At 38.9% G+C, this 14,995-nt stretch overlaps 1 protein-coding gene across 1 annotated transcript in view; it reads left to right on the top strand.

Moving 5' to 3' along the window:
• slc31a1 (solute carrier family 31 member 1) overlaps positions 1-14,995 on the top strand; it is a 40,124-nt gene that overhangs the window by 22,941 nt on the left and 2,188 nt on the right. Inside the window, exons 2-4 of the mRNA XM_079256664.1 lie at positions 12,778-12,907; positions 12,984-13,056; positions 14,775-14,943. Coding sequence (XP_079112790.1) covers positions 12,782-12,907; positions 12,984-13,056; positions 14,775-14,943 — 368 coding nt within the window. The 5' untranslated portion in view covers positions 12,778-12,781. The remainder of the gene's footprint in view (positions 1-12,777; positions 12,908-12,983; positions 13,057-14,774; positions 14,944-14,995) is intronic.

Raw genomic sequence — 14,995 nt, 5'->3', positions numbered from 1 at the left:
GTAGTGATGGTAGTTAATAGTAGTGATGGTAGTTATAGTAGTGATGGTAGTTAATAGTAGTGATGGTAGTTATAGTAGTGATGGTAGTAATAGTAGTGATGGTAGTTAATAGTAGTGGCGGTAGTAATAGTAGTGATGGTAGTAATAGTAGTGGCGGTAGTTAATAGTAGTAGCGGTAGTAATAGTAGTGACGGTAGTAATAGTAGTGATGGTAGTTAATAGTAGTAGCGGTAGTAATAGTAGTGATGGTAGTTAATAGTAGTGATGGTAGTTATAGTAGTGGCGGTAGTAATAGTAGTGATGGTAGTTATAGTAGTGATGGTAGTTAATAGTAGTGGCGGTAGTAATAGTAGTGATGGTAGTTATAGTAGTGATGGTAGTTAATAGTAGTGATGGTAGTTATAGTAGTGGCGGTAGTAATAGTAGTGGCGGTAGTTATAGTAGTGGCGGTAGTAATAGTAGTGATGGTAGTTATAGTAGTGGCGGTAGTAATAGTAGTGATGGTAGTTAATAGTAGTGATGGTAGTTGTAGTAGTGATGGTAGTTATAGTAGTGATGGTAGTAATAGTAGTGATGGTAGTTAATAGTAGTGGCGGTAGTAATAGTAGTGATGGTAGTAATAGTAGTGGCGGTAGTTAATAGTAGTGGCGGTAGTTAATAGTAGTAGCGGTAGTAATAGTAGTGGCGGTAGTAATAGTAGTGATGGTAGTTAATAGTAGTGGCGGTAGTAATAGTAGTGATGGTAGTAATAGTAGTGATGGTAGTTAATAGTAGTGGCGGTAGTAATAGTAGTGATGGTAGTTATAGTAGTGACGGTAGTTAATAGTAGTGATGGTAGTAATAGTAGTGATGGTAGTTATAGTAGTGGGGGTAGTTAATAGTAGTGGCGGTAGTAATAGTAGTGATGGTAGTAATAGTAGTGGCGGTAGTAATAGTAGTGATGGTAGTTATAGTAGTGGCGGTAGTAATAGTAGTGATGGTAGTCAATAGAAGTGATGGTAGTTATAGTAGTTATGGTAGTTAATGGTAGTGATGGTAGTTAATAGTAGTGGCGGTAGTAATAGTAGTGATGGTAGTTAATAGTAGTGACGGTAGTAATAGTAGTGACGGTAGTAATAGTAGTGATGGTAGTTAATAGTAGTAGCGGTAGTAATAGTAGTGATGGTAGTTATAGTAGTGATGGTAGTTAATAGTAGTGATGGTAGTTAATAGTAGTGGCGGTAGTTAATAGTGGCGGTAGTAATAGTAGTGATGGTAGTTAATAGTAGTGATGGTAGTAATAGTGATGGTAGTTAATAGTAGTGGCTGTAGTAATAGTAGTGATGGTAGTTAATAGTAGTGATGGTAGTTATAGTAGTGATGGTAGTTAATAGTAGTGATGGTAGTTATAGTAGTGATGGTAGTTAATAGTAGTGATGGTAGTAATAGTAGTGATGGTAGTTTATAGTAGTGATGGTAGTTAATAGTAGTGATGGTAGTAATAGTAGTGATGGTAGTTATAGTAGTGATGGTAGTTAATAGTAGTGATGGTAGTTAATAGTAGTGGCGGTAGTAATAGTAGTGATGGTAGTTAATAGTAGTGATGGTAGTTAATAGTAGTGATGGTAGTTAATAGTAGTGATGGTAGTAATAGTAGTGGCGGTAGTAATAGTAGTGATGGTAGTTAATAGTAGTGATGGTAGTAATAGTAGTGATGGTAGTTAATAGTAGTGATGGTAGTTATAGTAGTGATGGTAGTTAATAGTAGTGATGGTAGTTATAGTAGTGATGGTAGTTCATAGTAGTGATGGTAGTTATAGTAGTGATGGTAGTAATAGTAGTGATGGTAGTTAATAGTAGTGATGGTAGTAATAGTAGTGGCGGTAGTTAATAGTAGTGGCGGTAGTAATAGTAGTGGCGGTAGTAATAGTAGTGACGGTAGTTAATAGTAGTAGCGGTAGTAATAGTAGTGATGGTAGTTAATAGTAGTGATGGTAGTTATAGTAGTGGGGGTAGTTAATAGTAGTGATGGTAGTAATAGTAGTGATGGTAGTTATAGTATTGATGGTAGTTAATAGTAGTGATGGTAGTTATAGTAGTGATGGTAGTAATAGTAGTGATGGTAGTTAATAGTAGTGGCGGTAGTAATAGTAGTGATGGTAGTAATAGTAGTGATGGTAGTTATAGTAGTGGCGGTAATAATAGTAGTGATGGTAGTTATAGTAGTGGCGGTAGTAATAGTAGTGATGGTAGTTATAGTAGTAGCGGTAGTAATAGTAGTGATGGTAGTTAATAGTAGTGATGGTAGTTATAGTAGTGATGGTAGTTATAGTAGTGATGGTAGTAATAGTAGTGATGGTAGTTAATAGTGGCGGTAGTAATAGTAGTGATGGTAGTTAATAGTAGTGATGGTTGTTATAGTAGTGATGGTTGTTATAGTAGTGATGGTAGTAATAGTAGTGATGGTAGTTAATAGTAGTGATGGTAGTTAATGGTAGTGATGGTAGTTAATAGTAGTAGCGGTAGTAATAGTAGTGATGGTAGTTAATAGTAGTGATGGTAGTTATAGTAGTGGCGGTAGTAATAGTAGTGGCGGTAGTAATAGTAGTGATGGTAGTTATAGTAGTGGCGGTAGTAATAATAGTGATGGTAGTTAATAGTAGTGATGGTAGTTATAGTAGTGATGGTAGTTAATAGTAGTGATGGTAGTAATAGTAGTGATGGTAGTTAATAGTAGTAGCGGTAGTAATAGTAGTGATGGTAGTTAATAGTAGTGATGGTAGTTATAGTAGTGGCGGTAGTAATAATAGTGATGGTAGTTAATAGTAGTGATGGTAGTTATAGTAGTGATGGTAGTTAATAGTAGTGATGGTAGTTATAGTAGTGATGGTAGTTATAGTAGTGATGGTAGTAATAGTAGTGATGGTAGTTAATAGTAGTGGCCGTAGTAATAGTAGTGATGGTAGTAATAGTAGTGATGGTAGTTATAGTAGTGGCGGTAGTAATAGTAGTGATGGTAGTTATAGTAGTGGCGGTAGTAATAGTAGTGATGGTAGTTATAGTAGTGGCGGTAGTAATAGTAGTGATGGTAGTTAATAGTAGTGATGGTAGTTGTAGTAGTGATGGTAGTTATAGTAGTGATGGTAGTAATAGTAGTGATGGTAGTTAATAGTAGTGGCGGTAGTAATAGTAGTGATGGTAGTAATAGTAGTGGCGGTAGTTAATAGTAGTAGCGATAGTAATAGTAGTGACGGTAGTAATAGTAGTGATGGTAGTAATAGTAGTGATGGTAGTTAATAGTAGTGGCGGTAGTAATAGTAGTGATGGTAGTAATAGTAGTGGCGGTAGTTAATAGTAGTGATGGTAGTAATAGTGATGGTAGTTAATAGTAGTGGCTGTAGTAATAGTAGTGATGGTAGTTAATAGTAGTGATGGTAGTTATAGTAGTGATGGTAGTTAATAGTAGTGATGGTAGTTATAGTAGTGATGGTAGTTAATAGTAGTAGCGGTAGTAATAGTAGTGATGGTAGTTAATAGCAGTGATGGTAGTAATAGTAGTGATGGTAGTAATAGTAGTGATGGTAGTTATAGTAGTGATGGTAGTTAATAGTAGTGGCGGTAGTAATAGTAGTGATGGTAGTAATAGTAGTGGCGGTAGTTAATAGTAGTAGCGGTAGTTAATAGTGACGGTAGTAATAGTAGTGACGGTAGTAATAGTAGTGATGGTAGTTAATAGTAGTAGCGGTAGTAATAGTAGTGGCGGTAGTAATAGTAGTGATGGTAGTAATAGTAGTGATGGTAGTTAATAGTAGTGGCGGTAGTAATAGTAGTGATGGTAGTTAATAGTAGTGGCGGTAGTAATAGTAGTGATGGTAGTTATAGTAGTGACGGTAGTTAATAGTAGTGATGGTAGTAATAGTAGTGATGGTAGTTATAGTAGTGGGGGTAGTTAATAGTAGTGGCGGTAGTAATAGTAGTGATGGTAGTTAATAGTAGTGGCGGTAGTAGTAGTAGTGATGGTAGTAAATAGTAGTGATGGTAGTTAATAGTAGTGATGGTAGTAATAGTAGTGATGGTAGTTAATAGTAGTGATGGTAGTAATAGTAGTGGCGGTAGTTAATAGTAGTGATGGTAGTTAATAGTAGTGATGGTAGTTAATAGTAGTGATGGTAGTTAATAGTAGTGGCGATAGTAATAGTAGTGGCGGTAGTAATAGTAGTGATGGTAGTTAATAGTAGTGATGGTAGTTAATAGTAGTGATGGTAGTAATAGTAGTGATGGTAGTTATAGTAGTGGGGGTAGTTAATAGTAGTGGCGGTAGTAATAGTAGTGATGGTAGTAATAGTAGTGGCGGTAGTAATAGTAGTGATGGTAGTTATAGTAGTGGCGGTAGTAATAGTAGTGATGGTAGTCAATAGAAGTGATGGTAGTTATAGTAGTTATGGTAGTTAATGGTAGTGATGGTAGTTAATAGTAGTGGCGGTAGTAATAGTAGTGATGGTAGTAATAGTAGTGGCGGTAGTTAATAGTAGTAGCGGTAGTAATAGTAGTGACGGTAGTAATAGTGGTGACGGTAGTAATAGTAGTGATGGTAGTTAATAGTAGTAGCGGTAGTAATAGTAGTGATGGTAGTTATAGTAGTGATGGTAGTTAATAGTAGTGATGGTAGTTAATAGTAGTGGCGGTAGTTAATAGTAGTGGCGGTAGTAATAGTAGTGATGGTAGTTAATAGTAGTGATGGTAGTAATAGTGATGGTAGTTAATAGTAGTGGCTGTAGTAATAGTAGTGATGGTAGTTAATAGTAGTGATGGCAGTTATAGTAGTGATGGTAGTTATAGTAGTGATGGTAGTTATAGTAGTGATGGTAGTTAATAGTAGTGATGGTAGTTATAGTAGTGATGGTAGTTAATAGTAGTGGCTGTAGTAATAGTAGTGATGGTAGTTAATAGTAGTGGCTGTAGTAATAGTAGTGATGGTAGTTAATAGTAGTGGCTGTAGTAATAGTAGTGATGGTAGTTAATAGTAGTGATGGTAGTTATAGTAGTGATGGTAGTTAATAGTAGTGATGGTAGTTAATAGTAGTGGCGGTAGTAATAGTAGTGATGGTAGTTAATAGTAGTGGCTGTAGTAATAGTAGTGATGGTAGTTAATAGTAGTGATGGTAGTTATAGTAGTGATGGTAGTTAATAGTAGTGATGGTAGTTATAGTAGTGATGGTAGTTAATAGTAGTGATGGTAGTTAATAGTAGTAGCGGTAGTAATAGTAGTGGCGGTAGTTAATAGTAGTGACGGTAGTAATAGTAGTGATGGTAGTTATAGTAGTGGCGGTAGTAATAGTAGTGATGGTAGTTATAGTAGTGATGGTAGTTATAGTAGTGGCAGTAGTAATAGTAGTGATGGTAGTTAATAGTAGTGATGGTAGTTATAGTAGTGATGGTAGTTATAGTAGTGATGGTAGTTAATAGTAGTGATGGTAGTTATAGTAGTTATGGTAGTAATATTAGTGGCGGTAGTAATAGTAGTGATGGTAGTAATAGTAGTGGCGGTAGTTAATAGTAGTGACGGTAGTAATAGTAGTGACGGTAGTAATAGTAGTGATGGTAGTTAATAGTAGTAGCGGTAGTAATAGTAGTGATGGTAGTTAATAGTAGTGATGGTAGTAATAGTAGTGATGGTAGTAATAGTAGTGATGGTAGTTAATAGTAGTGGCGGTAGTAATAGTAGTGATGGTAGTTAATAGTAGTGATGGTAGTTATAGTAGTGATGGTAGTAATAGTAGTGATGGTAGTTAATAGTAGTGGCGGTAGTAATAGTAGTGATGGTAGTAATAGTAGTGGCGGTAGTTAGTAGTAGCGGTAGTAATAGTAGTGACGGTAGTAATAGTAGCGACGGTAGTAATAGTAGTGATGGTAGTAATAGTAGTGATGGTAGTTAATAGTAGTAGCGGTAGTAATAGTAGTGATGGTAGTTAATAGTAGTGATGGTAGTTATAGTAGTGATGGTAGTTAATAGTAGTGATGGTAGTAATAGTAGTGATGGTAGTTAATAGTAGTGATGGTAGTAATAGTAGTGGCGGTAGTAATAGTAGTGATGTAGTTAATAGTAGTGACGGTAGTAATAGTAGTGATGGTAGTTAATAGTAGTAGCGGTAGTAATAGTAGTGATGGTAGTTAATAGCAGTGATGGTAGTTATAGTAGTGATGGTAGTTATAGTAGTGATGGTAGTAATAGTAGTGATGGTAGTTATAGTAGTGATGGTAGTTAATAGTAGTGGCGGTAGTAATAGTAGTGATGGTAGTAATAGTAGTGGCGGTAGTTAATAGTAGTAGCGGTAGTTAATAGTGACGGTAGTAATAGTAGTGACGGTAGTAATAGTAGTGATGGTAGTTAATAGTAGTAGCGGTAGTAATAGTAGTGGCGGTAGTAATAGTAGTGATGGTAGTAATAGTAGTGATGGTAGTTAATAGTAGTGGCGGTAGTAATAGTAGTGATGGTAGTTAATAGTAGTGGCGGTAGTAATAGTAGTGATGGTAGTTATAGTAGTGACGGTAGTTAATAGTAGTGATGGTAGTAATAGTAGTGATGGTAGTTATAGTAGTGGGGGTAGTTAATAGTAGTGGCGGTAGTAATAGTAGTGATGGTAGTTAATAGTAGTGGCGGTAGTAGTAGTAGTGATGGTAGTAAATAGTAGTGATGGTAGTTAATAGTAGTGATGGTAGTAATAGTAGTGGCGGTAGTTAATAGTAGTGATGGTAGTTAATAGTAGTGATGGTAGTTAATAGTAGTGGCGGTAGTAATAGTAGTGGCGGTAGTAATAGTAGTGATGGTAGTTAATAGTAGTGATGGTAGTTAATAGTAGTGATGGTCGTAATGGTAGTGATGGTAGTAATAGTAGTGATGGTAGTTATAGTAGTGGGGGTAGTTAATAGTAGTGGCGGTAGTAATAGTAGTGATGGTAGTAATAGTAGTGGCGGTAGTAATAGTAGTGATGGTAGTTATAGTAGTGGCGGTAGTAATAGTAGTGATGGTAGTCAATAGAAGTGATGGTAGTTATAGTAGTTATGGTAGTTAATGGTAGTGATGGTAGTTAATAGTAGTGGCGGTAGTAATAGTAGTGATGGTAGTAATAGTAGTGGCGGTAGTTAATAGTAGTAGCGGTAGTAATAGTAGTGACGGTAGTAATAGTAGTGACGGTAGTAATAGTAGTGATGGTAGTTAATAGTAGTAGCGGTAGTAATAGTAGTGATGGTAGTTATAGTAGTGATGGTAGTTAATAGTAGTGATGGTAGTTAATAGTAGTGGCGGTAGTTAATAGTAGTGGCGGTAGTAATAGTAGTGATGGTAGTTAATAGTAGTGATGGTAGTAATAGTGATGGTAGTTAATAGTAGTGGCTGTAGTAATAGTAGTGATGGTAGTTAATAGTAGTGATGGTAGTTATAGTAGTGATGGTAGTTAATAGTAGTGATGGTAGTTATAGTAGTGATGGTAGTTAATAGTAGTGGCTGTAGTAATAGTAGTGATGGTAGTTAATAGTAGTGGCTGTAGTAATAGTAGTGATGGTAGTTAATAGTAGTGATGGTAGTTATAGTAGTGATGGTAGTTAATAGTAGTGATGGTAGTTAATAGTAGTGATGGTAGTTATAGTAGTGATGGTAGTTAATAGTAGTGATGGTAGTTATAGTAGTGATGGTAGTTAATAGTAGTGATGGTAGTTAATAGTAGTAGCGGTAGTAATAGTAGTGGCGGTAGTTAATAGTAGTGACGGTAGTAATAGTAGTGATGGTAGTTATAGTAGTGACGGTAGTAATAGTAGTGATGGTAGTTATAGTAGTGGCGGTAGTAATAGTAGTGATGGTAGTTATAGTAGTGATGGTAGTTATAGTAGTGGCAGTAGTAATAGTAGTGATGGTAGTTAATAGTAGTGATGGTAGTTAATAGTAGTGATGGTAGTTATAGTAGTGATGGTAGTTAATAGTAGTGATGGTAGTTATAGTAGTTATGGTAGTAATAGTAGTGGCGGTAGTAATAGTAGTGATGGTAGTAATAGTAGTGGCGGTAGTTAATAGTAGTGACGGTAGTAATAGTAGTGACGGTAGTAATAGTAGTGATGGTAGTTAATAGTAGTAGCGGTAGTAATAGTAGTGATGGTAGTTAATAGTAGTGATGGTAGTAATAGTAGTGATGGTAGTAATAGTAGTGATGGTAGTTAATAGTAGTGGCGGTAGTAATAGTAGTGATGGTAGTTAATAGTAGTGATGGTAGTTATAGTAGTGATGGTAGTAATAGTAGTGATGGTAGTTAATAGTAGTGGCGGTAGTAATAGTAGTGATGGTAGTAATAGTAGTGGCGGTAGTTAGTAGTAGCGGTAGTAATAGTAGTGACGGTAGTAATAGTAGCGACGGTAGTAATAGTAGTGATGGTAGTTAATAGTAGTAGCGGTAGTAATAGTAGTGATGGTAGTTAATGGTAGTGATGGTAGTTATAGTAGTGGCGGTAGTAATAGTAGTGATGGTAGTTATAGTAGTGATGGTAGTAATAGTAGTGATGGTAGTTAATAGTAGTGATGGTAGTTATAGTAGTGATGGTAGTAATAGTAGTGATGGTAGTTAATAGTAGTGGCGGTAGTAATAGTGATGGTAGTAATAGTAGTGATGGTAGTTATAGTAGTGGCGGTAGTAATAGTAGTGGCGGTAGTAATAGTAGTGATGGTAGTTATAGTAGTGGCGGTAGTAATAGTATTTATGGTAGTTAATAGTAGTGATGGTAGTTATAGTAGTGATGGTAGTTAATAGTAGTGGCGGTAGTAATAGTAGTGATGGTAGTAATAGTAGTTATGGTAGTTAATTGTAGTAGCGGTAGTAATAGTAGTGACGGTAGTAATAGTAGTGATGGTAGTTAATAGTAGTAGCGGTAGTAATAGTAGTGATGGTAGTTAATAGTAGTGATGGTAGTTATAGTAGTGATGGTAGTTAATAGTGATGGTAGTAATAGTAGTGATGGTAGTTAATAGTAGTGGCGGTAGTAATAGTAGTGATGGTAGTTAATAGTAGTGATGGTAGTAATAGTAGTGGCGGTAGTTATAGTAGTGATGGTAGTTAATAGTAGTGATGGTAGTTAATAGTAGTGATGGTAGTTAATAGTAGTTATGGTAGTTAATAGTAGTGATGGTAGTAATAGTAGTGATGGTAGTTATAGTAGTGGCGGTAGCAATAGTAGTGATGGTAGTTAATAGTAGTGATGGTAGTTAATAGTAGAGATGGTAGTAATAGTAGTGATGGTAGTTAATAGTAGTGATGGTAGTTATAGAAGTGGCGGTAGTAATAGTAGTGACGGTAGTTAATAGTAGTGATGGTAGTAATAGTGATGGTAGTAATAGTGATGGTAGTAATAGTGATGGTAGTAATAGTGATGGTAGTAATAGTAGTGATGGTAGTTATAGTAGTGGCGGTAGTTAATAGTAGTAGCGGTAGTAATAGTAGTGGGGGTAGTAATAGTAGTGACGGTAGTAATAGTAGTGATGGTAGTTAATAGTAGTAGCGGTAGTAATAGTAGTGATGGTAGTTATAGTAGTGATGGTAGTTAATAGTAGTGATGGTAGTTAATAGTAGTGGCGGTAGTTAGTAGTGGCGGTAGTAATAGTAGTGATGGTAGTTATAGTAGTGATGGTAGTAATAGTAGTGGCGGTAGTAATAGTAGTGGCGGTAGTAATAGTAGTGGCGGTAGTTAATAGTAGTGACGGTAGTAATAGTAGTGACGGTAGTAATAGTAGTGATGGTAGTTAATAGTAGTAGCGGTAGTAATAGTAGTGATGGTAGTTAATAGTAGTGATGGTAGTAATAGTAGTGATGGTAGTTAATAGTAGTGATGGTAGTTAATAGTAGTGGCGGTAGTAATAGTAGTGATGGTAGTTAATAGTAGTGATGGTAGTTATAGTAGTGATGGTAGTTAATAGTAGTGGCGGTAGTAATAGTAGTGATGGTAGTAATAGTAGTGGCGGTAGTTAGTAGTAGCCGTAGTAATAGTAGTGACGGTAGTAATAGTAGCGACGGTAGTAATAGTAGTGATGGTAGTTAATAGTAGTAGCGGTAGCAATAGTAGTGATGGTAGTTAATAGTAGTGATGGTAGTTATAGTAGTGGCGGTAGTAATAGTAGTGATGGTAGTTAATAGTAGTGATGGTAGTTATAGTAGTGATGGTAGTAATAGTAGTGATGGTAGTTAATAGTAGTGATGGTAGTTATAGTAGTGATGGTAGTAATAGTAGTGATGGTAGTTAATAGTAGTGGCGGTAGTAATAGTGATGGTAGTAATGGTAGTGATGGTAGTTATAGTAGTGGCGGTAGTAATAGTAGTGGCGGTAGTAATAGTAGTGATGGTAGTTATAGTAGTGGCGGTAGTAATAGTAGTTATGGTAGTTAATAGTAGTGATGGTAGTTAATAGTAGTGATGGTAGTTATAGTAGTGATGGTAGTTATAGTAGTGATGGTAGTTAATAGTAGTGGCGGTAGTAATAGTAGTGATGGTAGTAATAGTAGTTATGGTAGTTAATTGTAGTAGCGGTAGTAATAGTAGTGACGGTAGTAATAGTAGTGATGGTAGTTAATAGTAGTAGCGGTAGTAATAGTAGTGATGGTAGTTAATAGTAGTGATGGTAGTTATAGTAGTGATGGTAGTTAATAGTAGTGATGGTAGTTAATAGTAGTGATGGTAGTAATAGTAGTGATGGTAGTTAATAGTAGTGGCGGTAGTAATAGTAGTGGCGGTAGTTATAGTAGTGATGGTAGTTAATAGTAGTGATGGTAGTTAATTGTAGTGATGGTAGTTAATAGTAGTGATGGTAGTAATAGTAGTGGCGGTAGTAATAGTAGTGATGGTAGTTATAGTAGTGATGGTAGTTAATAGTAGTGATGGTAGTTAATAGTAGAGATGGTAGTAATAGTAGTGATGGTAGTTAATAGTAGTGATGGTAGTTATAGAAGTGGCGGTAGTAATAGTAGTGACGGTAGTTAATAGTAGTGATGGTAGTAATAGTGATGGTAGTAATAGTAGTGATGGTAGTTATAGTAGTGGGGGTAGTTAATAGTAGTGGCGGTAGTAATAGTAGTGATGGTAGTTATAGTAGTGGGGGTAGTAATAGTCGTGGCGGTAGTAATAGTAGTGATGGTAGTTATAGTAGTGGCGGTAGTAATAGTAGTGATGGTAGTTATAGTAGTGGGGGTAGTAATAGTAGTAATGGTAGTAATAGTAGTGATGGTAGTTATAGTAGTGGGGGTAGTAATAGTCGTGGCGGTAGTAATAGTCGTGGCGGTAGTTATAGTAGTGGCGGTAGTTATAGTAGTGATGGTAGTTATAGTAGTGATGGTAGTAATAGTAGTGATGTAGTTAATAGTAGTGGCGGTAGTAATAGTAGTGATGGTAGTAATAGTATTGGCGGTAGTCAATAGTAATAGCGGTAGTAATAGTAGTGACGGTAGTAATAGTAGTGATGGTAGTTAATAGTGGTAGCGGTAGTAATAGTAGTGATGGTAGTTAATATTAGTGCCGGTAGTAATAGTAGTGATGGTAGTAATAGTAGTGGCGGTAGTAATAGTAGTGATGGTAGTAATAGTAGTGGCGGTAGTTAATAGTAGTAGCGGTAGTAATAGTAGTGACGGTAGTAATAGTAGTGATGGTAGTTAATAGTAGTAGCGGTAGTAATAGTAGTGATGGTAGTTAATATTAGTGGCGGTAGTAATAGTAGTGATGGTAGTAATAGTAGTGGCGGTAGTAATAGTAGTGATGGTAGTAATAGTAGTGGCGGTAGTAATAGTAGTGATGGTAGTAATAGTAGTGGCGGTAGTAATAGTAGTAGCGGTAGTAATAGTAGTGATGGTAGTAATAGTAGTGATGGTAGAAATAGTAGTGGCGGTAGTAATAGTAGTGGCGGTACTTATAGTAGTGATGGTAGTAGTCTTTAACTAATTTGATAGTTGAGATTATCTCCAGTACTGGTGGAAGTTCTAGTTCTGACCCGCCATGACTATCGCTGAGTCAGTGGGCGAGAGAGGATGATGATGAAAGAGGAGAGAGAGGGAGCATCAGTAACCGTTGCTAATGGCAACGCCTAAATTTACGTTTAATGTTAATGATCATGTGATCTAATTGGCTGGCAGCAGATGTTTCCTGGCAGAGCTCTGATTGGTCACTTATTCCTCTTGTAGCCTCGGGGCCTGACAACCAATCAGATTAGAGTTAGGCATTGGCTCAATGACGTCAGCCATCACCATGGTTACCAGCTAATCAGAGGGTTTTATGGTTCGTTCCAAAGTCATCATTAGTCAGTCGTCACCGTGTGGACAGCCTGCATTGCTGAGCCGAGACGGGTCTGTAAACGGGTCTGTAGTCTGGGTCTGTAAACAGGTCTGTAAATGGGTCTGTAGTCTGGGTCTGTAAACGGGTCTGTAGTCTGGGTCTGTAAACAGGTCTGTAAACGGGTCTGTAGTCTGGGTCTGTAAACGGGTCTGTAGTCTGGGTCTGTAGCCCGGGTCTGTAGTCTGGGTCCGACGGGTCTGTAGTCTGGGTCTGTAGCCCGGGTCTGTAGTCTGGGTCCGACGGGTCTGTAGTCTGGGTCTGTAGCCCGGGTCTGTAGTCTGGGTCCGACGGGTCTGTAGTCTGGGTCTGTAGCCCGGGTCTGTAGTCTGGGTCCGACGGGTCTGTAGTCTGGGTCTGTAGCCTGGGTCTGTACTCTGGGTCCAGGTCTGTGGACCGGGTTCTGTTTTGGACACTAATGCTAACCTGATGATGTTCTGGTTTCCTAGCAACATGGATGCTATGAGCCACGGCGCCGACCACAGCCATCATCATCACACCATGGCCCCACCCACCACAGGCGGCCATGATCATGGAGGGGGGGGGTCAAGTGGAGGACATGAAAACCACGGCGGCATGGTGAGCAGCATACTGACACGCTACACGCTAACAACATAGCGCAATCATGTGACCCACGGCTGTTGTGGTTGCCTAGGCGATGACCTTCTACTTCGACTATAAGAACGTGGAGCTGCTTTTCACCGGACTGCTCATCAACTCGCCTGGAGGTCAGTGTCACACGACCGCAGGTCTGGTTCAGTCTGGTTTAGTCCAGTTCAGTCTGGTTTAGTCCAGCTCAGTCTGGTTTAGTCCAGCTCAGTCTGGTTCAGTCTGGTTTAGTCCAGTTCAGTCTGGTTTAGTCTGGTTTAGTCCAGTTCAGTCTGGTTTAGTCCAGCTCAGTCTGGTTTAGTCCAGCTCAGTCTGGTTCAGTCTGGTTTAGTCCAGTTCAGTCTGGTTTAGTCCAGTTCAGTCCGGTTTAGTCCAGCTCAGTCTGGTTCAGTCTGGTTTAGTCCAGATCAGTCTGGTTTAGTCCAGCTCAGTCTGGTTTAGTCTGGTTTAGTCCAGCTCAGTCTGGTTCAGTGTGGTTTAGTCCAGCTCAGTCTGGTTCAGTCTGGTTTAGTCCAGCTCAGTCTGGTTCAGTCTGGTTTAGTCCAGCTCTGTCTGGTTCAGTCTGGTTTAGTCCAGCTCTGTCTGGTTCAGTCTGGTTTAGTCCAGCTCAGTCTGGTTTAATCCAGCTCTGTCTGGTTTAGTCTGGTTTAGTCCAGCTCTGTCTGGTTTAGTCTGGTTTAGTCCAGCTCTGTCTGGTTCAGTCTGGATTAGTCCAGCTCAGGCTGGTTCAGTCTGGTTTAGTCCAGCTCAGTCTGGTTTAATCTGGTTTAGTCCAGCTCAGTCTGGTTTAGTCTGGTTTAGTCCAGCTCAGTCTGGTTTAGTCCAGCTCTGTCTGGTTTAGTCTGGTTTAGTCCAGCTCTGTCTGGTTCAGTCTGGTTTAGTCCAGCTCTGTCTGGTTTAGTCTGGTTTAGTCCAGCTCTGTCTGGTTCAGTCTGGTGTAGTCCAGCTCAGTCTGGTTCAGTCTGGTTTAGTCCAGCTCAGGCTGTTTCAGTCTGGTTTAGTCCAGCTCTGTCTGGTTTAGTCCAGTTCAGTCTGGTTTAGTCTGGTTTAGTCCAGCTCAGTCTGGTTCAGTCTGGTTTAGTCCAGTTCAGTCTGGTTTAGTCTGGTTTAGTCCAGCTCAGTGTGGTTCAGTCTGGTTTAGTCTGGTTTAGTCCAGCTCAGTGTGGTTCAGTCTGGTTTAGTCCAGCTCAGTCTGGTTCAGTCTGGTTTAGTCCAGTTCAGTCTGGTTAAGTCTGGTTTAGTCCAGCTCAGTCTGGTTTAGTCTGGTTTAGTCCAGCTCAGTCTGGTTCAGTCTGGTTTAGTCCAGCTCAGTCCGGCTCAGTCTGGTTTAGTCCAGCTCAGTCTGGTTTAGTCCAGCTCAGTCTGGTTCAGTCTGGTTTAGTCCAGCTCTGTCTGGTTCAGTCTGGTTTAGTCCAGCTCTGTCTGGTTCAGTCTGGTTTAGTCCAGCTCAGTCTGGTTTAATCCAGCTCTGTCTGGTTTAGTCTGGTTTAGTCCAGCTCTGTCTGGTTTAGTCTGGTTTAGTCCAGCTCTGTCTGGTTCAGTCTGGATTAGTCCAGCTCAGGCTGGTTCAGTCTGGTTTAGTCCAGCTCAGGCTGGTTCAGTCTGGTTTAGTCCAGCTCAGTCTGGTTCAGTCTGGTTTAGTCCAGCTCAGCCTGGTTCAGTCTGGTTTAGTCCAGTTCAGTCTGGTTCAGTCTGGTTTAGTCCAGTTCAGTCTGGATAAATGTTTTGTTTAGATCTATGTAAACTGAATCTAGTTCTGTAACGTTTATGTGTGGTTTGGATGTTTTTCTGCTTCCTGTTGTGGTGAACGTGTCACTTCCTGTTGCTGACCAATCAGAGATGGTGGGGGCGTGTATCGGTGTGTTCCTATTGGCTGTCCTGTACGAGGGCTTGAAGATCGGGCGTGAGTTTCTGCTGCGCCGCAGTCAGGTCAACGTCCGCTACAACTCCATGCCGCTGCCGGGCGCCGATGGGACGGTTCTGATGGAGACACACAAAACGGTTGGGTACGTGATACATACACACACACACACACACACACACACACACACACACACA

The sequence above is a fragment of the Telmatherina bonti genome (genome assembly GCF_933228915.1).
Source record: "Telmatherina bonti genome assembly, chromosome: 17".
NCBI lineage: Eukaryota > Metazoa > Chordata > Actinopteri > Atheriniformes > Telmatherinidae > Telmatherina > Telmatherina bonti.
Note: the sequence above shows the minus strand (reverse complement) of the source record. Positions and strands in the feature narration are given on the sequence as shown.